General features: G+C 46.2%; 1 protein-coding gene across 5 annotated transcripts in view; it reads left to right on the plus strand.

The window, feature by feature from the left end:
* Positions 1-22,379, plus strand: part of garnl3 (GTPase activating Rap/RanGAP domain like 3) — a 94,188-nt gene extending 71,809 nt beyond the window's left edge. For 3 of the 5 annotated variants that reach the window (XM_061262853.1, XM_061262855.1, XM_061262856.1), the window contains exons 21-31: positions 4,010-4,126; positions 6,789-6,964; positions 7,467-7,625; positions 8,297-8,363; positions 9,198-9,305; positions 10,167-10,285; positions 11,268-11,403; positions 15,388-15,447; positions 18,339-18,557; positions 19,405-19,525; positions 20,234-22,379. In XM_061262853.1, the coding sequence (XP_061118837.1) occupies positions 4,010-4,126; positions 6,789-6,964; positions 7,467-7,625; positions 8,297-8,363; positions 9,198-9,305; positions 10,167-10,285; positions 11,268-11,403; positions 15,388-15,447; positions 18,339-18,557; positions 19,405-19,525; positions 20,234-20,372 (1,421 nt within the window). In that variant the 3' untranslated portion in view covers positions 20,373-22,379. The remainder of the gene's footprint in view (positions 1-4,009; positions 4,127-6,788; positions 6,965-7,466; positions 7,626-8,296; positions 8,364-9,197; positions 9,306-10,166; positions 10,286-11,267; positions 11,404-15,387; positions 15,448-18,338; positions 18,558-19,404; positions 19,526-20,233) is intronic. The other 2 variants (XM_061262857.1, XM_061262858.1) reach the window with 1 other exon arrangement.
* Positions 22,380-24,333: the final 1,954 nt, after the last annotated feature.

The raw sequence follows: 24,333 nt of genomic DNA on the forward strand, positions 1-24,333 counted from the left end.
TAAGCAGAACAAATAATTCTTAAAAAGGCCCTACAGAATCTGTGTTTTTGGCTCTTGTGGTTTTTCCTGCTATGAAGCATAACTTCAAGAAGATATGCTCAGAAACCGCCTCTTTTAAGCCCAAAATAAAGGGCGTCGTCACACCCCGATTGGCCAAGAGGGAATGCACCAGGCTACTCCAAATTAAGAATCAGTTTCCACACCCGGAGCTGCAGGTGAATGAAGTCACCCTCCAATCAACCCAGTGGAAGTTTGCTCTGCTGCAATCTGACATCGAAATCGAGGAAGTAAAACCCGAAATAAGTGAAAAATGGGTGACAGCTACAAGCTATGGTTTTGACTGTTATCCATAGAGGATTTAAACCAGCACATTTCTACTGAAATACATAAGTAAATTTTTTGGTGGTGCATTCACTTCAAGATAAGAGTATAAAAGTATGTGCAGTCTTTGCAGAACTATATCCAAAATGCTAAATTTTGAGGCCATATGGTAAAGAAAAGTTATCACTATACCTACCAAGTCTTTGCTATGAGGCCTAATTTGCTGTAAGGCTTAATAATACCATTGAACATGTTCGGTTCCACCAGTAAAACTACTGAGTTCCTCATTTCGCAAGTTACTCTTGACAGGATAATGCGCATTTCTAAACTTCACTTCTGCCTGTGGTGCAGATTGTTGATTTGCGTGAGACTTCTGCCCACTCGTGGGTGTCAGGGAGCAGCTAACAAATTCTGGGAGACTCCTGGACCTTCTAGGAGAGGTGGGATGCCTGCCTTGCAGTTGTGTTCGTACGGTGGCTAGATTTTTGAGTTAGCTAGGTTTCTAACTCATTACCATTCAAATGACCATTACTTCATAGCCGTGTTTGTAGAACTGTTCTATATAGGCAGTATCACACTCGAGGTTGTGCTGTTATGCTTTATTACACGGCTTTGTGGAATGCCCAATTCTGATTGGTCACTGAAGGCAGTGGTTCCCAAACTCGGTCCTGGAGTACCCATGTCCAACCCCTATTTTCATTATATTGTTTTAACACGCTGCTAATCTTCTTAGAGATTGTTAACAAGCTGTTAATCTAAGCTTAAACCGCATTATGCCAGGAATAGCTTTGCAATGGCATGAAGAATTAGATGACCATATTGTAAACAATGACATAAGAAGTGGCAACAAATTAAAGGTTTACCTTAAGGCACATAATTGAGGTCATTGACCGTGTTTAATTTGTCGTTTTTAGTCAAAAAGAATTTAACACTTTTTATGCAATTTTTCATTGAAATGTATGCATTGTTTGCAATGTAGCACAATAAGCACAATATGAACATGGGGATTTCGTTCTTTACGGTATGCATAGCTATCTGATAAAATGTGGGTTTTAGTGTTTGGAAGGAAAACCAGCATACACAGGGGTACTCCAGGACTGAGTTTGGAAACCACTGACCTAAGGCATCATGTGGCCATTAATGACCATTGCTATGAGTAATCTATATTTTGTGTCAAATTACTGAGAGATTTCTTTCGTAAGGTAATTTGTCGTGTAATACGCTGGATACTCCATGATGAAGCGGTCAGCCATTATGAAATAATGACCTTTGCAGAGGTACTTTTCACATTCGCTGGTTCTTTGCCTCCGAGGCGGACATTATTTCATGATAGCTGACCGCCTCATTGTGGATTATACGGACAGTGGCCTCATTTAATGGCACAGAACATTTCTATTGTATCTACATTTTGCAGCGTTTCTGAACATGCAGCGCGTTTCCGTGTTGCATTACTTGAGCTCTGTATACGTTGTTGAAATGTTGTTTTTTGATTTGGAACCCGTTTTTGTTTGAAGTTTGTACGTTTCTTCATTTGGAGCGTGTTTCCGTTTGAAATTTGTACGTTTCTTCATTTGGAGCGCGTTTCCGTTTGAAATTTGTACGTTTGTGTTTGTTCGTGCTTTAGTTTTTGTGGCTCGAAAGTCCTTGTGGGTCACCGTATAGAATGTCCTTTTAAAAGAGATGGGTTGAGCGGAAGATCCTCCACACAGGGATCAGTCCACCGGCAGTCTCTTAGTGCTCTGAAAGGTAAATATTACAAAGATGGGCCGGGGGTAATTGGGCCCTTCACAGCACTCTGTGAGATTGACGGAGGCAGATAATTACTCAGAGCGGAGAGGTCTTCATTTTAAAACGCTGTCAGGCCAATCTATAAAATGTCATTGTCACCAAACCAGCTTTCAAAATCTGACACATGATACAAGTCCCCTGCTGGCAGCTGTGGCTATCCAGTATGGGCCTGTATTTACCGACCGCAAACACACGGGAGGAACACATATGAGAACTTCACCCTGCGATACTGGAGGCTTTCACAGGGCGTATGGTCGTTTGGGTCCACTCCGTTATGTTTTCTTGTTGGTACTGTATGCCTATTTCCATTCACAAGCAGAAATAACGGTCAGATAAAGAAACAGAGCGCACCCGCAGTGAAACTCATTTCAGGGTGTTTACTTCAGTAACTTCGGCCCGCTCGTCCACTTCCCCCCGGGGTCCTGGAAGTAGCCAAACCCCTGCCGGACTGGAGCGACCTATGGAAATGCACTTCCTGTGCCACGAATGTGCTCAGCACTCTGCCGTCCTCCCGCAGGGACGGGAGAGGTAGAGACCAGAGAACGAAGGAGCGAAGGGGAGAGATAAGGGTGGAGAGAGGAGAAGAGAGAAAGGTGGAGAGAGGGGGAGAGAGAAAGGTGGAGGGTGGGGGAGAGATAAGGGTGGAGAGAGGAGAAGAGAGAAAGGCGGAGGGAGGGGTAGAGAGAAGGAGAGAAGGGAGAAGGGTGGATGGAGGGGGAGAGAGAAAGGCGGAGGGTGGGGGAGAGAGAAAGGCGGAGGGAGGGGGAGAGAGAAGGAGAGAAGAGAGAAGGGTGGATTGAGGGGGAGAGAGAAAGGTGGAGGGTGGGGGAGAGAGAAAGGCGGAGGGTGGGGGAGACAGAATGGTGGAGAGAGGGGGAAAGAGAAGAGAGAAGGGTGGAGGGAGGGGAAGATAGAAGGATGGAGGGATGCAAACAGAGAAGAGGAGAGAGCGCACTGCCCTCTCTGCCCTGCCTGGCCTGGTGAACTGCATTCATAAGTACTGGCAGACTGCCTGCTGACGCCCAGTCTGCAGGAATCTACTTCTCTGCCTCGGTCACACGGCTGCCAGCAACAGAACCTCTCTCTGTGGTCTCCGCATACATTCAGGAAAAATAGCCACTTTACAGCTCAGAAGCCCCCTGCGGAAAAGGACACATTGTGAAGTTTCTCATTTATCCTCCCTCATGTGTCCACTACATCAGGGGTCATGAAATCACGGTCCTCTGGGGTCGAGAAGTATTGTGTCGTTTCCAGGGTAATTGAAATATTCTATATAGTGTGTGCAGTTTATCTGCCTCATTAAAAAATGTATTTTGTATTTTTTACGTCATATGTGCTGTTCATTGACACTGAGGGTCAGTGTTAATGCTAACATGAGGTCACTGTGGTCTCCTTCTCTCATACAGGTGTACTTGTAATTGACAAAAATAGTTATTTAATCCTTCTTTATTTATTGACCAATAGTAATAAAATATCCATAAATGTTTATTAATGTCCAGCCTATCAAATGTACGTCTCTCAGCAAGCCGCATTACAGCCAACCTTCTACAGCAACTATTGAAAACTATATGGCTGTGGTGAACACTGGCTGCTCTTATTGCAGTGGTCTGTGATGATGGGGGCGACATGGCTCAGGCAGTAAGAGCAGTCGTCTGGCAGTCGGAGGGTTGCCGGTTCGATCCCCCGCCCGAGCTCTGTCGAAGTGTACCTGAGCAAGACACCTAACCCCCAAATGCTCCTGACGAGCTGGTCGGTGCCTTGCATGGCAGCCAATCGCCGTTGGTGTGCGAGTGTGTGTATGAATGGGTGAATGAGAAGCATCAATTGTACAGCGCTTTGGATAAAGGCGTTATATAAATGCCAACCATTTCTCTTGCATCCGTCTTTTCCACCCGGACAGGAAAAGACGCCCGTCTCTATGTGTTCCGACTGAGCACGCTCAAGAGAGGCTTAGAAGAGAAGCAGCCAATCCGCAGCAAGTACGACAGCAGGGAAAATAAACTCGAAAAAACAAAAGGCAAGATGACCGTCTCGTCGTGTGCATTTACACTTTTACCTCCTTTTGTTTTGAGTGCGGACTGAGTGATGGTCACCATCACTGTCACAAATAGAAACCCTATGTTGTGGCACAATGAAGTACAAAATGTCCAAAAGGGTGAGCGGGGAATATTTTCTTTGGTGATATTGCGCCCCAAGCCTTTGTTTGAGGTTATTCAGCAGTTAATTCTGAGTTTATGTATTTTTCAATTCCCAGTTAGCTGGTACAAATGAGTTCCATCTGCCCCTGCACTCCGGTTTAAATTGGGAAGTGTTCCTCCATGGTCTCTTGACAGGAGACTGAAGTGGCACCCTACCTGCTTAAAGGAGAGATTGATTTCATGGCAGTATCCCCACCCCTGCACCCTCCCCGGGCAGCCCTAGGGGCACCCAAATTGGCACAGCTCCAGACAGCCTGCTGGCTCACTGAGGTGGAGAGGAGCATCCATTTTACTGAGTTTCACAGCAGCAGAGATAGCTCTTCCTTTACCCTACCCTGCCCTCGCCAGCTCCGCCCAGCCCGGCTCTGTCCTGAAGCACATCTGCTCCATCCTATTCTGATCTGCTGTTCTGCCAAGACATTCAGCCATACCCGTCTCTCTGTCTGTCTCTGTGTCTGTGTCTGTGTCTGTGTGTGTCTCTGTCTCTGTCTCTGTCTCTGTGTCTGTCTCTGCCTCTGTCTCTGTCTCTGTCTCTGTCTCTGTGTCTGTCTATGTCTCTGTCTCTGTGTGTCTGTCTCTGTCTCTGTGTGTCTGTCTCTGTCTCTGTCTATGTCTGTGTGTCTGTGTGTCTGTGTCTGTCTCTGTCTCTGTCTCTGTGTGTCTGTCTGTCTCTGTCTCCGTGTCTGTCTGTCTGTTTCTAGTTTCACACAAAGAATAGGGAACACTGCATTATTATATTTCTCTTTTCTCACGACGTTAGTGGCTTCTCGTGTTCAAACAGCCAACGGCTATCCATTACTTTAATGGGTTGATCGCAATCGCACACGACAGGGCTGAACAATCAGCTGTCACAAACCTAAAAAGGGCAAGTGGGTCAAGAGCGTGGTCAGGACATATGCAGTCACGACAGGGATGCAGTCACGACAGGGATGCAGTCACGACAGGGGCATATACAGTCACGACAGGGGCATATACAGTCACGACAGGGATACAGTCACGACAGGGATACAGTCACGACAGGGCATATACAGTCATGACAGGGTGCTTTTGTTCACTTTGGCAGATGGAGTATGGAGATGGTCTCAACTGGTCAACCAGCTACCAGCTGTTACAAAACCTAGCTTGAGCTGTTTTTTTTTTCAACAGGGTAGCTTTGCTCAATAAGTCTCAAAACACATTTTACCAGTGCAATGTTTTGAGGATTGCCAACTCTGTCTGCCATTCGCATAAGTTCTGTAACATTTTGCACTTGTGAAGTGCAGAGACAGTGTCTCACACTCTCAGTCTTCATCTCTCCCTCCCTCTCCCTCTCCCTCCCTCACTGCCCCCTCTCCCTCTTTCCCTCCTTCCCTCTTTCTCCCTCACTCCCTCCCTCTCCCCCTCCCTCCCTCACTGCCCCCTCTCCTCTTTCCCTCCTTCCCTCTCTCTCCCTCACTCCCTCCCTCTCCCCCTCCCTCCCTCACTGCCCCCTCTCCCTCTTTCCCTCCATCCCTCTCTCCCTCACTCTCTCCCTCTCCCTCTCCCTCCCTCACTGCCCCCTCTCCCTCTTTTCCTCCTTCCCTCCTTCCCTCGCTCTCCCTCACTCCCTCCCTCTCCTTCTCTCCCTCCCTCACTGCCCCCTCTCTCTCCCTCTCTCTCTCTCTCCCTCCCTCACTGCCCCCTCTCTCTCCCTCCCTCTCTCCTTCGCTCCCTCTCCCTCCCTCACTGCCCCCTCTCTCTCCCTCCCTCTCTCTCTCCCCTCCCTCTCTCCTTCTTCCCTCTCTCCCTCCCTCCCTCACCCTCCCTCTCTCTCCATCCCTCTCTCCCTCTCTCCCTCCCTCCATGGCCTCAGAGCTGAGTCTTTGTGGAAGATGCGCCCGCAGCAGGTTCACAGATGTCAGTGCGGATAATGAAGAGCAGGCAGCAGGTTCACAGATGTCAGTGCGGATAATGAAGAGCAGGCAGCAGGGCTGGAGCGGGCGAGTTGGGCTGTGTGATAAGACCGGAGGGATATCTGACACGGACAGCATGGGGGGAGAGGAGCGAGGGGGTTAAACCTCCGATGAAAGCGGAGGAATAAATCCCAGCGCAGAATACTGCCCTGCCTTAGCTGAAAGGCCAAGCACAGCGGGTGATTTAGGGAGGAGAGGCTATAAAAAAGGAGCATGAATGAGCTCAAAGGAAGCAGGGGGATGGGGTAATCGTTCACGTCTACAAAAGCTTGTAAACATTCTCTAATTCTCACATGCAATTTTCTCCTCAAAGTTTTTTTTTTTTTTTCACCCATGCAAATTATTATTGTGATTTTTGTGAGCAGAGAATGGGAAGCAGCTTGATGCTGCAGCTAAAGAATGGACAGAACATTGAACGCGCGAGAATGCGGGATGGGGCCGAGAAATGTGGCTGGAATGGGAGACGCGCTGCGGGGAGAATTCAGATTCGCAGCGGAGGACCGGCAACACTAACCGCCGTCTGCTGCCCTGCCCCGCTCCCTCTCCGCAGGCTGCCATTTGTATTCCATCAACACCCACCACGGCGTGGAGCTGCGCATCGTGGCCGCCATTCGCAACAAGCTCCTCCTCATCACCAGGAAGCAGCCGCGGACGGACTGCCTGAGCGCCGTCGCCATGGTGACCGCGCCCCCCGAATCTCCCGTGGAAGAGTTCCAGTACATCAGGGTAAACACGAGTGCCGGCTTAGCCTCACCCCACCTCCCCCCGCCGTAAGACTGCCTCCAGCCCCACACCCCCCAGGTTACTCTAATTACATTTCAGCCCCCTCCTCCTGATCCTGACTGCTCAGACTATGTGTCCTCCCTCCCTCCCACCCCCACACTCAGAATGCCCCAGCACGCGTATAGGAGTATGCCGCTGCATTGGGCTGAGCACTCAAACTTGGTCAGGGTGATTACGTTCGCCTGATTATCGAAAGCCGCAATCAGGCGAGAACGAGAGCGTCTGGGTGAATGTATCAGCGGCGGGATGCGTCCGAGACGGAATGATTGTGAGGCCGAGTGATTGCATTGACGACCGCTGTCAGTCGAAACGCTGACGCGGGCGCTGTGACACGTGAGACGGGGGGATAGGGTTCCGTTCCGCTTCACGAGCGCGTGCGTACGCCTCGGTCCGGCCCTCCTGTGACCCCCCCCCCCCCCCCCCCCCCACGCTGCTTGTCACGCAGGAGATCTGTTTGTGCGACCCTCCTGTTGTCATGGCGCTGGTGGACGGTCCCACTGGAGAGAACGACAACATGATCTGCGTGGCCTACAAACACCAGTTTGACCTGATCAACGAGAGCACCGGAGAGGCGTACCGGCTGCACCACGTGGAGGCTAATCGGGTGAGTGCTGCCCCCTACAGGGCTCGCTGTGGCAACAGGCCGACCCACCCGCCCACAACTCAGCCCATTGGTGAGAGTACAACTGCACCATGTTTCAATAAAATTGAAATGTGTAACATGGTGTCCTACATCTCAGTACTTCATATTCTTGCACTAGGCGGCACGGATGGTGCAGTGGGTAGCACTGCCGCCTCACAGCAAGGAGGTCCTGGGTTCGAATCCCCTGGTCGGCCGGGGCCTCTCTGTGCAGGGTTTGCATGTTCTCCCCGTGTCTGCGTGGGTTTCCTCCGGGTACTCCGGTTTCCTCCCACAGTCCAAAGACATGCAGGTTAGGCTGATTGGACAGTCTAAATTGCCCGTAGGCATGAGTATGTGAGTGAATGGTGCGTGTGCCCTGCGATGGACTGGCGACCTGTCCAGGGTGTATTCCTGCCTTTCGCCCAATGTATGCTGGGATAGGCTCCAGCCCCCCTGCGACCCTGATCAGGATAAGCGGGTTCGGATAATGGATGGATGGATGGATGGATGGATGGATATTCTTGCACTATGGAGTTGTTCTACAGTGCTGTACATGCCCAGTGGAGGATCTGAAATAAACAAATGCATTGTTACATCGCTGCTTCTGTGTTTCACTATGAATGTTACTCTTTTTGTCATGTCGGTGTGTCCAGGTCAATTTTGTGGCAGCCATAGATGTGTACGAAGATGGGGAGGCGGGTCTTCTGTTGTGTTACAACTGTGAGTATCTTTATTTCCCACATATTTTTTCCCTTTTACCAAAATTACTAGGTTCTACCCATCAGCTGTGTTTGTAGCCATCACTGAAGGACACGACAAAATGTGTCAGGTGACAGTGGAGAATAGATGACGGGGATGTGAAAGTGGTTATGGGCGGCCTGTAGCGTAGTGGTTAAGGTAAATGACTGGGACACGCCACAATAAGATCCGCACAGCCGTTGGGCCCTCGAGCAAGGCCCTTAACCCTGCATTGCACCAGGGGAGGATTGCCTCCTGCTTAGTCTAATCAACTGTACGTCGCTCTGGATAAGAGCATCTGCCAAATGCCAGTAATGTAATGTAATAATGGTTATGGGGGGCTTAGTGTCCTTCATCATGGGCTGATGAGAGCAGAGTCTCAGGCTCTGATGCATTGAAGGCTTCGCCCTGAGAGCTGGCTGTATGCTGTCAGTGTTATCGGCTCTGCATGTGGGGGTCCATCAGAGAGCCAGGGACTGTTTTACACCACAATGCCTATTGTTATTAATAACACAGTCCGTCTTCAGGGACTTTACAGAATACTGTACCCAGGTATTTACAACAAATGTCACGGTTGTATTAAAATGAGAATACATTGGCAAGAATTGAATTTGGTTGTCCTGTTTCTTGTGCTTCTGACTTGTGGCGAGCTTAGCAGACAGACAGACGCACACACACACACACACACACACACACACACAGACACACAGACCTCACTTGGTTACTGAAAAAAAACAATTCATGTGCTGCTAAAAATGTGGATACATTGCTCTGTATCAAGTGCGTATTAAACCGTTTTGCCCAACCACAAAACAGATATCTGCTACTATAAGAAGGTCTGTCCGTTCAACGGAGCCACACCCATGATCCAGTCAAGCACCTCAGACTTCAACTTCAGCTGGAACCAGATGCCCAATGCAATCGGTATGTAACCATGGTAATGCGGCCTGTCCCGGTCCCTGCGGTTGCTATGGTAACAGACGGGGTGGGGGTTACAGCGCAGGACGCTGTGTGTGGCAGGAAATGACGCCAGGCCCCCACCTTTTGTTCTAGCCGTCCTCCTCCCTCTGTTTTATGAACTGCAGACGATCTGCAGAAATAATGTGTTGCGATACAAAAAAGTGAAAAAGTGGCATGATTTGGGGCTGAAGAACAAGTCATTCTGTGTATGTTGCAGCGTCGTGAAGTTAGCTGCTGTAGTATGGTTTGTTATATGGATTGAAGCTTACCTTGCGTCGTGTCTAAAAATGATGAAACTCAAAGGGGTCATATTTAAAAAAAGAAAAATTATGGATTTGTTTTTAAACAACCAATGGCACAGTGTACTCATAAAACATGAATATCTGCTTTATTTACACATCTACTGTGCCTTGTGTGATAAAATATTGCTCATAAGAAACTGTCACAGAGCAACTTCATGACAACAAATTCCCTAATATGCTGTAAAACCTCAGAGATATAAATGATTATGAACTCTGAAATGTGCATAACTTTACAGTATAAGTGAAGTCAATATGCAATTTTACTTCGTATAAATTAATGGAATGTTTAGTCGTATTCTCTAGTGTTATCGCTTAGTATATACTATAACTCAGGTTCATAATCTCTTAAATTTCATGCCTGGATTTGTCCCTTGTTGATAAAAAGCCTTTGTTGCAAGCCTTTGGATGAAAGTGGCTCTAGGATTTACACGGTGCTACCAGTGTCATCCTGCTTGGTGCTTGAATCATCCAGTGGGTGTGACTCATATACAGCTCTGAACGCTCGCCGCTGTGTGCTCCACAGTGTGCGCCTTCCCCTACATCCTGGCCTTCACCACAGACTCCATCGAGATCCGGCTGGTGGTCAACGGCAACCTGGTCTACACCGCTGTGGTGCCAGAGCTGCAGCTGACTGCGTCCAGGGTGGGTGAGCCTGCAGGGCATGCTGGCATCACAGAGTCACATACTGAGTCACTGCATACCTACTGTCTTAGTACAGTACTATAGTACACCAGGGTGGGTGAGCCTGCAGGGCATGCTGGCATCACAGAGTCACATACTGAGTCACTGCATACGTACTGTCTTAGTACAGTACTATAGTACACATAGCAGCACTAGCATGCTTAGTACTACAGTACACACAGATACAGCACAAGCATGCTTAGTACTATAGTACACACAGATACAGCACTAGCATGCTTAGTACTACAGTGCACACAGATACAGCACTAGCATGCTTAGTACTATAGTATACACGGATACATTACTAGCATGCTTAGTACTCCAGTACACACAGATACAGCACCAGCATGCTTAGTACTATAGTACACATAGACACAGCACTAGCATGCTTAGTACTACAGTGCACACAGATACAGCACAAGCATGCTTAGTACTACAGTGCACACAGATACAGCACAAGCATGCTTAGTACTATAGTACACACAGATACAGCACTAGCATGCTTAGTACTACAGTGCACACAGATACAGCACAAGCATGCTTAGTACTATAGTGCACATAGACACAGCACTAGCATGCTTAGTTCTATAGTACACATAGACACAGCACAAGCATGCTTAGTACTATAGTACACATAGACACAGCACAAGCATGCGTAGTACTATAGTACACATAGACACAGCACAAGCATGCGTAGTACTATAGTACACATAGACACAGCTCAAGCGTGTTTGTACTATAGTACTTGCAGTTGCAGCACAAGCATGTATCTCAGAGCTATTGTACACAGCTCAACCATGTCCCACAGTGCTGCATTAATGTTTGTTTGTGGCATATGTAGTTTCAGACTCCTTTACTGTGCTCATGTTTTGCATTTACATATTACATATGTCTTGGTTTTACACCTAATCTCAGCTGCATCGCTCCCTCTCTCCTGTTCCAGTCGGATATCTACTTTGTGTCGTCCGCCCCGGTCAATGCTGCGTCCAACAGCAGCTCCAGAGACACCAGCTCCCACAGCTCCCCCCAGACGCCCACCGGTTACGAGATGCCAGTCTTCCCCTCGCCCCTGGGAGATGGTAAGACCCATGCTTTATTAATTAGACAGGAAACTACTGACCATTATCTGTGCCCTTTGCGTTAGTTTGTCCAAGGAGCTGGACTTGTAGTCAAAACAGGGTTTGATTCCACCTGTAGATGGGACTGCTGTTGTACCCATGAAAAGTTTCTTTGATAGATATGAAATAATGCGTAATAAATCATTTACCCTTCAGACTAACGACAGAGTTCTTCAATATCTCCTGCTCCAAGAATGTGCGGCTTTGAATGCAGGGGTAAACCTCAGCTTCAGACACAAAACTGAACAAACTGTGCAAGCACTCCACATGCCAGGCATTTCTGTGCTTTTGATCTCAAGTTCACTCCTAGAGAGACCGATGAAAAGGTTTCTCCCCCCCTCCCCCCTCCCCCATAATGGAGAAAACAGTGTTCTAAAGCAGAGGAAATGTGACGATGCTTGCTCAAAATGTTACTCGAGTCACTTTGGCTTAAAGCTTCTGCTAAATGCCAAAACTGTCAATTGCAAAATACGAAAAGCTTCTAATTGGCTGTAACTGTAACCCTACTGATATAATTACAGTTAGACTGTATCCTCTGTATTCCTGGTCTTATGTGGCTTTTTTGAAGTAAGCAGCATTGGAAATAGAAAGATATAAAATCCAGGTATCTCTTTTTTCCTGTTAGTTCTATCCGCCAATGTTCCGAGCTCCCCACAGTCAATTATTTTATATTATATCTTCCCTCATACATGGTTCAAATCCTTTTTAGGGACTTATGCAATTGTGTAATAGCGCTACCTTCAGCCACACGGTAGAAGATGAAATGTATATCTCAGAAGAAAACAGGATAGGAAGCGATACTGACTGCCATTCCTGCCTGGACACATGGGATTGGCTGTTTTTTTCCACAAATCTCCTGAATATTCCCGCCATTGACCCTGGAATCCAGGCTGTTGCTTTTGTTTCTCCTGGGGGCATGCAGGACCCCTCTCTCACCGTCGGGATGGATCGGAAAAACATACGGCCCTGTAATTAACTCTCCCTCTCTCACGAGGAGACAGCTGCTTGTGGGGGCCAGGTTCTCCACGAATTGGGAAGGAGCTGGAAGGAGAATGGGATAGTTGTGCGGGAAACAAACACAAGCCATCTGGAGTTGGGTTTGGTGTGGCTTTCTGCTGATACACAGCCGAGTACTGACACCATAGAGAAAGACAACAGTACACAACAGCTGCTCTCACACCATGCAATGCTTTTGACCTGCTATAGAGGAGACTCGGTGTGGGGTTTCACTTCTGTAAGTCACGCAAGACAGGAGCGTCTGCTGAGTGATTGTGATGTTATGCCGATGGTCGTGTTTCCTTTAATGCATAACTTCACATGCAGGTCCTACATTTTGGTCAGTGGTAACATTTTCGACTGGCTGCAAAAGGGGCTTGAAACCCTCCCATTGCACATATTTATATCTTTATATGAACTTGTGTATGTATCAGGTTAAGAATATCTGCTGTATAGGAAAGCATTAATGTTTATGTCAGGTTAAGAATATCTACTGTATATATTCATTGGAAAGTATTCATGTTTCTGTCAGGTTAAGAATATCTACTGTATACATTCACAGGAAAGTTTGTTTGTCTCAGGTTTACAACTAAGCAAAAATAATAAGACATATAACAGGCATCTTGTCATTAACTAGAAGTAGCTTTGGGTCAATAGGGGGCAGTGTTCCTTAGTGACTAATATTGCTCTTATATCTTACTACAAACTGCAGAGGGGCAAGGACTCTTAATTATGTGAAACTAATGTGACAAATTATGGACCAAATAGTATCTTAAGATTGAATGGTGCCGTTTGTGATGAGTGGAGTTATGACACCGCCTTTTTCCAATAGTTCACCTAATCATCCTACATTTGACTAGCGAGTGACTTGTTTTCTATTTGTGCCATGTCATAGTTGCCTCTCTCATTACACTGAGGCAGATATAGCACTACTGTTTACATATACCGTACTGTAAGTGAGGTTCAATACCAGAAATAGCACAACACATCACATAAGATATCAGGCTTCCCCACTAAAGGCCTGGTGGATTACATCCAAAACAACCTTGTAATGGTGTTATCGGAGATTGTCATAGGCAATCAATGGTATAAGCCCGGTTATTGCAACCAAATAGGATGGGGGTATCCCATTTACAATATTAGAATAGGGTTGAGTCCTCTCTGCCAAACCTAATAAACACGGGCTACCCCCACTGCCCCTCCCCATTCCATCTCTCTGTCTGGGGATTGGCTCACAGGGGATTGGCTCACAGGGGATTGGCTCACAGGGGATTCTCCCTCAGGTTCATGCTGGAGTGAAGGTTGTCCTCTGACATTTACTCTGTGAATTGACGTTGTGAATTGCTAATGCACTTTAAAGGGACATGTTTTAACCGTGCACATAAATGTCATGCTGCTGACCCTGATCATTGGACAATGGTTTATTTAAGGTTTAAGGTTCCTTTAGGGGATCCACTTATGGCGATCAGATTATTTTAAAGGGAAAGCGGTAATTAATATCGTATAGTTATTAAATGATAAATGTGCAATATTAAAACCTATTATCAACAAGCATTGTGTGCCAAATTCTATAGAAAAGATTCCACAGATTATCTGCTGTGTCCGACAACTGTTATGCGACATTGGCTCAGGCAGTAAGAGCAGTCGTCTGGCAGTCGGTGGTTCAATCCCACCCTGGGTGTGTCGAAGTGTCCCTGAGCAAGTCACCTATCCCCCAAACACTCCAGACGAGCTGGTTGGTGCCTTGCACGGCAGCCAATCGCCTTTGGTGTGTGAGTGCGTGTATGAATGGGTGAATGAGAAGCATCAATTGTACAGCACTTTGGATAAAAGCGCTATATAAATGCAACCATTTACTATTTACGCTGTTACAGTACCTCTGCATTAATTTGCCTGGAGGTTAGTGGCTTTACTGCTTGGACTGCACACACCTGGGCCAATGTTACAAAACCAGAGAATGTAAAACAATGTCATTTATCGAATGTTTAAATATGAGAAGAGGTGAGTTTTGCCTGATGACGCGCAGCACCAGGTACTGTGAAGTTTCTCGTCATAAACTAAGGTAGCAACAGGGTGCAGTGGTTAGACAATGGATCCACGTCTAAGGCTAGGATTGTTGATATGAAATCCATTTCAGCCACTAATGTAGGTCAACCTAAACCACTAAGAGACAAAGCTTCTCTAAAAAAAATGGGTATCACATATAACATCCTGTTAACAAAACACAGTATAATATGACCAGAACACTGAGGGTTTCCCTTACTTCCTTTTCTAACCTGTAATTCTATCCTCCAACAAGATGCCAATGCAAGACTTCCTGAAGCTCCTTAAGGTCTCACAATGTTTTTATCGCTTGTCATCTCAATCCATTCAAAATCGATTTGACGCGCACCTTCGCCCCAAGATTTTGAGTTGGTCCTCGCCTGTGTGACTTCGACTGCTTCCCACTGCTGGCTGTGGAAGGGCCTCCAGGACGGCCCCAAGGCAAAGAACTGAAGTACAGGCTAGATGTTTCCCCTGCCACACATTCGAGAAAAACTCGCAGTCCCGAGTGTGGCACTCGGGACAAGCGGTTATATCATTAACACATCAGCACTCGGACAGGTATGGAAAGTGAAACCGCAGTGACAGGTTTTCCTGAATGGGGTATTGACTGCACTAAAGGGTGTGATAGCCGTGGGCTCACATCCAAAATGGGACTCTGATGTATCTTTCAGCAAGTATCTGACAATTCTGGAAAATCCCAGCGGCGTTCAAAGAGTGTGCGTACATATGTAGCAGGCAAAAGTGAAAGTCAAGATGGATAGGGCTATCTACTATGGCGGTAAATGTATGGGGAAGACGTTTTTTGAAGAAGTTTCTGTGATGAATGTGCTCTATGCTCCACTGTGCGTTTGATGTTTCTTAAACATCCTATTTGTTTCTGTTGTGTCTTCTTTTAAATATCAGATTCTATTAGGATCCCCTATGGAACCAAGCTTTCCCTGTACATGTCAAAGGAAGCTGAAGGTATTTGAAGGAGCCTCCAACTCTTGTGTTTTTCCGCGGCCGAAACCGCTCACACGCACGCTTTCAGGGCGAGTCGTCCCGTCCAGTAGAAACGCAGCATGTTCAGTGACCGCTCGGTGCCCCCCCACCCTCTGTGCCATTTCGATGCATGACGGATGCGGTCGGATAAGTGTTTCCGCAGAGATGTGTCGGGGATGGGGAAACTGGCACGGCATGTGTTATAACCCGCACTGTTACCATGGATACTTTTGTCACAGCCCCCTCCCCCCAGTCCAAACCAATGGCCGAAATTAAGATAGCCCAAGCTCGCTGGTGGGGCCCTGACAAAATGGCATCCGCTCTGTGTCTAACTGCCTGTAACTGTCATTTGTGCTCTGCGGGGGGTCTTGTCCATTCACTTAAAAAATATATTTGTATTGTGAATACATGAGAATATGATACTGGGTGAAAGATTGGAATTAACACTGCTTTATTTGTTCATTTCAAAATCAGAAGTGTCACAGATCACATGATATCAGAACGATAGCAGTTAAATGGATTTAACAAATTATTTGCAGTTGAAAATTAATTGTTAAGTCATCCAGTATATATTCTTCCATTCATAAATACATATGGAATTGTAATATATTTTTAAATCTCCCTTAGTGCAGAAATGTGTCTGGAATATATACATATATATTCCACATAACTGCATGCTTGTGCATTTTGTGTGGCTTAATAACATTTTATTTATCTAATTATTTCTCTCTCTAATATTAGAGACGAGGAAAAACACTGATACTGTGGCTAGTCTCTCCCATTGTTGTTATTTTCATTATTATTACTTTATTCACCTTTGTCCTTTTTGACATTTAGGACGGTGGTTTGCGCACTGCAGACTTGGGCTGATTTATTCACGTTTATATTAGTATTCCTCACTCCTATCTCAGCCAGAGGAGCAGCAGGGGAATATGTACAGTGCCCCCTGGTGGCTGTGTTTGCCTGCACTTTTCAGCAGAATTCTTCAAACTCATTTGACAGGAATGCTTTGTTCTAGCCCGAGAGGCTTGTTCTCCAGCATGCTTCCTGGCTTTGCTGCAAAGCTCTGTGTCTTGTGAGGAGCACTGAAACAGACACTGCTCACACACTGATGACGTTCATTAAATACACAGGGGATTAAAGTTATTCGTGATCGCAGATTTAAAACCGACAAAACCACCTTTTGCCCATTCTTGTTTATATATGAGCAAGGGTAAAATGTATGTTTACTAAAAACATAATCCTTTATTCTAGCTTTTCTCCACAGCCAAGAGGTGTGGAGTGCCCCTAATCCGTTCACCATTTCAGTTGCTCTGCCTTCTCTGTGGGCCTCCCACTGTCACATCAGCCTGTGCACTCTCAAAAACCCAACAGTGTTTTTGACAAGAGCTCTCCAAATCTAAAATACTTCCAGTGGCCTGTCTCATACAAATGGCAAGGACTGAAGAGCAATATATTGTTTACACGAGAGTAAGGTTGATGAGACACTGTAAAACTACCTTGCACTTCAAAATGTGAAAGGGGATGTATTTTTGTCCATTCAATATACCGGTCCATTCAATCCACACTCTCCACAGTGCTCCAAAGCATTTTTCTGTGCAGTAGTAGAACAGCGCCCTTGGAGAGAATATACTGGAACCACATTAAAATAGCATGAGAAGGCCAGTTCAATTTGAGAGCTGAAGAGTGAGAAGTCACCTGCTCATCAGTGAACAAGCACTCCCGTTTCAGTGTGCCTTCATCTTTCAGTCAAACTCCGAGCCAGAGCATTTCTTTAACACTGGCTTTCGGTTACTCTGCAATCTATATACACATACATGCCAACATTCTTCAGAACATTTCAACTTACATTTGCTCATGTTTTCTTTTTTGAGAGCACAATATCTTACTTGCTTATAGACACGTGTTTACTACAGGAAGGTTACTCTTACACAGCATACACAGCCGATGTTAACCAGCCTACAGTACATCGTACCAACTCAATTCTAAAGCAAAAGAATAAATTATCTGCAAGTCTAGCACATATTATCCATATCTGCATGTTATTGGGGGCAGGGTATTGAGTAGACTATCAAAATGAGACATGGGCCATGTCACAGCACGACTGCTAAATGAGAAAGTGTGGGAAAGTCAACAGTGTGTTTGATAAAGAGATGGGCTAGAAGAAAATGAGTTTGCCAAAGAGGTACCAATGGTAGCAGGTAATATAAAAGGAGATGTTGGCTAATATTGTAAAACTAATGTTACATGAAATCCTTCATGTGCCTTGGAAGAAAAAAAAAAAGATTTCTATAACATTTTCTGTAAAATTTACAATAAATACATAGTCAAGTAATTTATGTAGGTTTTGAGTGGCAAGAACACTCAAAGAACATAGAGTATGTAGTGTGACGTGGAGGTATGCACGAGTTGCCGTTTGAAACAGCAGCAGCATTTGTTTATCCATATTGAGCTGGTAACCTGATGAGTGTATGTGCAGTATACTTCTTAGGAAGTGTTAGAATCCTCTTTCAAAGCTTTAAATCTTTCAGAACCAAAATGAGAGTTTAATTGAGAATATTAAATGATATCACTGTTCATTTACAGTATTTAATTATCGGGCTGGGCACTTCAGTCACACATTCTCTTAATACCCTGAGGTAGTGTATGCAATTAAAATCCCTGTTTCCCCATCTCCCTGTTGCCAGGGCTGCAGCTATGAATTCTCAGGCCCGGGACAAAATATATCGGGAGGCCTCCTAAACATATTTTATAACAAATTAAAGCCAGGGACAACGTGTCCCAGTTGCCCCATTTCACCCCATCCACACCCCTTGCCTGTCGCGCTTCCCCGTTTCCCTGTTGATTTCTCCTGTGCCCGTCTCCCTTTGAAGGTGAAGTGCAGGCCAAGAACATCTACAAGATCCCGCTCAGCAACCTGGTGGGGCGCAGCATCGAGAGGCCCCTGAAGTCGCCGCTCGTCAACAAGGTGGTGACCACGCCGGCCCCCAGCATGGCCACGCCGTCCACGCTCATCCCCGTCACGCACTCCCTCTCCCTCTCGCGCATGGAGATCAAGGAGATCGCCAGCCGGACGCGCAAGGAGCTCCTGGGTAAAGCCATGGCCCGCGTGCTGCCAGCGCCCGGGCTGCAGCTTCCGCACTTCTTCCGGCTCTTTCCGGAGCGCCGCGCCGTTCGCATCCGCGTTCGCACCGGAGTTCGGTTCCTTCGTCCGCGACGCCGGCTGTCGCGCTAACGTACGAGGACGTCTGCGGATTAAACTGAGCCCGGCTTTTCGGGCGGAGACGGGCTCGTTCTGTCTGCGTAGGATGTTAGGTTTGCCGTGATATCTGTGTGCTATGGAAGCAAAAGCGTCTATGTTCACTTGGAAAGAATTGGCAGTGAAAATAACACAAGTGAATGTCAAACACAATTGACTAAACACGTTCTTGTTCCGCCGCAATCAATTTACGCACCGAAGCGCCAAGGTAAAAGCAATGAGAAGTATACAGGGCATTCAATGGAAGTTGGACCACAGATTTGCACTAATAAAATTAATTTAGAAATTAAAAGTTCATTTTGAAAGCTGTGTACATATGATACTACCGTACACTACATTAAAGCACTCTCAATGCTAGTGAACCATTACTTCTCATTTAATTCAATAACTGACTTCAGAACAGGAACTAAGAGGTCATTACTCTGATATGCACGGTTTTCTCTCATTTGTTGCAGAATTCTGTGGCTCAGTGTTTACAGGACGTGGCGTTCACCAGTGTCACCCTGTTTGCAGGAGTGAATAGAAATTCAGTGAAAGGGTTGTTATCATAGACTGAATGCTGGTCAGAAGGTGGAGTCAGGCTGCCTGAGATGCCTACATGTTCATGGTCATTGAGAAAATGTTTGGCTTACGTGAGGGTTTGTCTGTGTCTGTCTGTCTGTATGTCTGTCCGTGTCCAGGCCTTACAGAGGAGCCCAGCAGTAAGTCCGAGAGCACGGTGAAACACAGGAAGGTATGCAAGAAGGTGGTGGAAGAGGAGCCAAAACAGCCGAGAGCGCTGAGGTCAACCAGCAGTGACAGGTGAGCGGAACGACAGGGACCGCAGTGCCAACTGCAGGAAGGTCAAAGGTCAAAGGTCAAATCCCATGTGTGGACGAACAAGCCTGCTGGAAAAAAAAAAAAAAACAGCTCAAGCTAGGTTTTGAAACAGCTGGTAGCCGGTTAACCAGTTCAGACCAGCTCCATACTCAACGTGGTTTGACCAGCTCCAGCTATGTTTTAGAAAGCAGCTGGTAGCTTGTCATTTAAAGCTGATCATATGGTAGAGTAGCTGGAATGGCACTGATCGCTGCTCCAACAGAATACAGGTATACTGGAAAAAAATGCTGTGCATTGGTCGTAAATGCACACTACATACAAAGGTATTGAATTGGTATATCAAATGGCTCACAAGACACAAATTAATAAAAGCAACCGACCGCTCATCATGATACACATGAGAATTGTAGCCCTCCCCAGGGAATATATGATAATGTAAAGAAAGTGTAGTTGAGTCCATCTGAGAATATGTTACACCTGATTGGCTGGCAAAGCCTTTAAAATGTCCGCTGACCCTGCAAACAGCACATCATGCCAAAGCAGGCCTGACTCCAGGCTCCAGGCTCCACTCCCTGACTTCCAGTCTGACTACAGACAGCATGTCTCTGCCTTCAGTGATGTACTGTGCATACCTCTGTACTGGGCAGCAGGATAACCCTGATATGGGGGTGGGGGGGTATCCCCCTGCAGGATGGGCTCGGAGTCTGCGGACACAGATTCGGACGCCCAGCGACACTGCTCCTCCAGCTCGGAGGCGGAGCCAGGGCCGCCCGAGGAGAGCCCGCCCCTCACCGCCTCGTTCGACGAGGACATCCTGGACTTGAAGTGAGGACGGTCCTGAGAGCGCTTCACGGGCCCGCCTCTCGGCCTCCGCCACCGCCCCCGAGTGTGAATGTTTTTGACGTGTTTTTCCGCCCCGAAATGCTCAGCATTCAGCCATGGTGTTACTTTCAGACAACAATTAAGGGCGGTGGATCGTTTTTCCCTCGCCTATACATCTTTGTTTTCGTTTCAAATGGAAATGACGTGAAAACAATGTGCTGATTACAAACAAAACAGAATACTATTTATTTAGGCTGCCATGGCTTAATTAAAAAAATCTAGTAATATGTATATACAGCATATCAGTTGTATATATAGTATATGTGCTATACTATAAATATGTTTGTATATGCATATATACATATGTATACACATACCTATACGTGTATATACATATATTTTTTTCCGTCCGCCATTTTTGTGCATTCCGTATCTGTTGGTCCTGGTTTTTCATCCGATTCACAGTATACATGTAGGCAGTAGAAGTGGAGTTCCTCAAGTGCCATTTTTCCATTTCTTCCTCCGAAGGTAATCTTAGCATGCCATTGCACACATACATTCATGTAACCTGTGGTGGTAGTAATCTGATTGTCCACATACTATAACTTTTATACATTTTCACAGGCGTTAATCAATGACTTTAGTTTCGACGCACACCACAGCGACACTGGCCCAGTGGCCTATCTTGAGTTAGACCAGTAAAGGAAACTGCTTACACTGAAAGGTGATGTGTCAAGACAGGCCAGTAACATTAATACTCCTAAACGCTGCCCTATTGAAAAGGGCGTCCGATTCTGCATGTGAAACGTAAGCTGCACTGGTATTCTGTTCCTTCAGCTTGAAACCCTCAGAACCAAAGGATCTCAATCTCAAGTCCGATTTTATAGCTCCTTCTCATCCACAGATCACGACTTGATACACTGAGATTTGTAATTGGAGGAGCTGAAAAGAGCTTTTTGAAGCAGTTTGAGGAGATGCTAAGTCTGCTGAAGTGTCTTGATCAGGCCATATGCGACATCCAGCTCCCCAAATTCTGTACAAAACTTTTAGGAATGTGTGCCTCAAACGAACATGGCACTGGTGCAAAGTGGGTGTTAAATAATGCAACCGAAGGACAAATAACCTGGCAGTGGAGAAAGCATTCGAGCGCTGCCCTTTTGGTACAGAAATAGCCATACCTTTTACCATCTTAGAACAGAGAAAAATACATTCGGCTCACAAAATAGTGCGAACAGTTTTGAGACCGGCAGGAACGGGGGGTTTATTTCAGTGCAGGATGGTACAGAGAAGCAAAGCATCAAAGGTAAAGGATACGCCTTGAAGGAGAACAGGAAGAGGCGGGTCTTGACGCGTTCTTGGACCTGTGACCGCCTGTGCCATCTTGTGGCTTTCCCGCAGCATTGTTGTCCCTGGTGTATAATGCATGACCGATCCCTTCCCACTCCTCCTGGCCTTCTCTCTGTTTACCTGTTTCAATGTCAACTCTTCAACACTAGTGTGAGCCTTGAGAAAAAAAGGGAAAATGGGAATATTTTTGCAAATGTATTTACCTGTTATTTATTATTCCTATTATAATTGAGTATCGGTGAGTGGGAGACATTTGATGGTTGAAGTTTGTAATACCGGTATATCGGTTTGAATGTTTTCTTTTCGTTTAGTTAGTCGATCTTGTTTTTGTTTTCTTGGCCCCTAGACGTTTAGCAGTGGTTTTGTATCTAAATTAATATTTACTGTTTAGACTGTTGCTGAACCTCTGTGATATGAAAATGAAACAAAAATAATAAAAAAACACCAAGTGTCTTAAAATATATTGTATTGCCATTGTTTTTAATGCCAAGTACTACTTGTAAATGTTTGTGTTTCAAATGTGGCCTCAAATGAAACTGAACTATTATTATTATTCCTTTTATTATTATTGTTTTATTATTTGAATAATTTTAAGTGCTGTAGACCACTGCTGTGAAAGTAGCTAATTTTGTTCATTGATATGAAATAAATATTTATGAAATTTCAACATTTCTCCTTTTTTGCTTCTCACTGCACACAACACACTTCACAACACATTTCAGATCATATGGAAGACAGTTTGGTGCCCATGATTTCTTGCTTGCAGAAATAGACTGGAATATGTCGCCCACTATTCCGAGAGGCATTTCGTTTGTCTTGTCACCGCGGGAGGCGGAAAGCACCGGCCGACTTTCACAGCCACATTCAAGGCGATGGACGTGAAATCAAATCAACCAAGTTTCGCGAGAATGGAGAAGGCGATTAGAGAAAGACGGATGCATGCTGAAGTTTTCAGACATGTTCATATTGTGGCGCACGGTGACTTCACACCTGACTCTGTGACGGGAGCTGCGGATCGGGGTGTGAAAGCCGGCTGTGCTCTCCCTTACATAACGGTAATTACGGCTGATGTGGATGTAGACGCTCTCAAATTAAAGGTGGCAGTCTGCACTTTAACCTCATAATCATTGTTTCATTTAAAACTCAACGTGCTGGAGCTACAGAGGTAAAACAAATTGTACCACTTGTCCAAATGCTTAGGGACTGCACTGTATCAATGTAATAATATTCTGAAAATGAAAAAGAGTTTCTCCAGATAGTCCTCCTTCACGTGTTGTGTGTCCCCTGTTTGGGAATCTGTTCTACACTATTTAGCTCACCAGGCCCGAGAACGCAGATCTCCATAGCAAAATGTAATTTCTTAATACCTCCAGGGTAAGAACTCATTCGCATCGCATTTGTTGAAGCGATTGTATTGTGAAAAAATACAGATGATGCTCATGAGCAGAACGTTTTTACACAGATTGCGTTGGCGGGCTCCAAATGTTGCCGTTAAGAGTGAATGATGAGCCTGTAAGCATCGCTGCACTGGGCCCCGTGGCACCTGCCAGTCAGCCCATCTCTGGAGCTCCAGGTGCTGAGGTGGAGCAGCTGCCGGGCCTCACGCTGGACGGGCTTCGGTGACAGACTGCCGACAGCCGTCACCTGCTTCTGTCCTCCCCCAGGGACCTGCCCGGCTCAAAGGGGTCGCCATAACAACCCGTCACCACAGTGAGCTGAGCTGGTGCACCTCACCCCTGGGCCGATCCCCCAGAGGATCGTGGGTCGGATACCAGGGCCACGTAAGGTAACGGATGATCGGCCAAGGCAGCCCCGAAAAATCAGCCCGCTGCGGCTGGGGTCGAGCCCAGCTGGTGCTGTAACAGCATGGGCAGGAGGACGGGACAGACCGTCACCGGCCTCTGAGCTCCAGGCCAGAGAGAGCGCTCCACTGCAGCCCAATGCCATTCCTGTGCTCAGAACCACAAACTGCAGCCAGTCAAGTTCTAAACCTGCTGGCTTAGTGTAATGAGGTTAACCACTAATGCCTGCCTCCCCTGAACGGAACTCCCAAGTAGCTTTAAATTGTTATATCTGCTTTGGCACTATTAAACGGATAATATCATCGTGCTATTATTAGGAGTAATGCATGTCACATTATCGAGTCAACAGAAGATTACACGAAGAGCTTGTGAATTAGACAAAGGCAGACAGATGGATACAGTGTCCTGTACAGAAATCCTCATCAGATCTACCCTGCAAAGAGTAATCTCACATGTACATGACATGATTTACTGTGACATATACAGTAGGCCTATGCCATATTTTTGCAGCATCTGTTGCTTTTATTCTTGCTTCAGAAATAAACGGGCCCGCTTTTCTGAATTTTGTTTTTTATTTTTTTGGAATTGGCGGCAAAGTCATTGGATGAAAATGTGTTAGCTGCTGGCAACTATCAGAGGAGAATCACTGGGGAGATTTCTATCCAGCCCACAGCTTGAACAATGAGCTTGCATGAGGTTCCCTGGACTTGCCTGCATAGCATCAATCACTGTGTGATGGGTTGTTACAGTAAGTACTGTGTGTGTGTGAGTGTGTGTGTGCGTGTGTGTGTGTGAGTGTGTGTGTGCTAGTCATAGGGC

This window comes from Conger conger, chromosome 12, assembly GCF_963514075.1.
Source record: "Conger conger chromosome 12, fConCon1.1, whole genome shotgun sequence".
NCBI classification, from domain to species: Eukaryota; Metazoa; Chordata; class Actinopteri; order Anguilliformes; family Congridae; genus Conger; species Conger conger.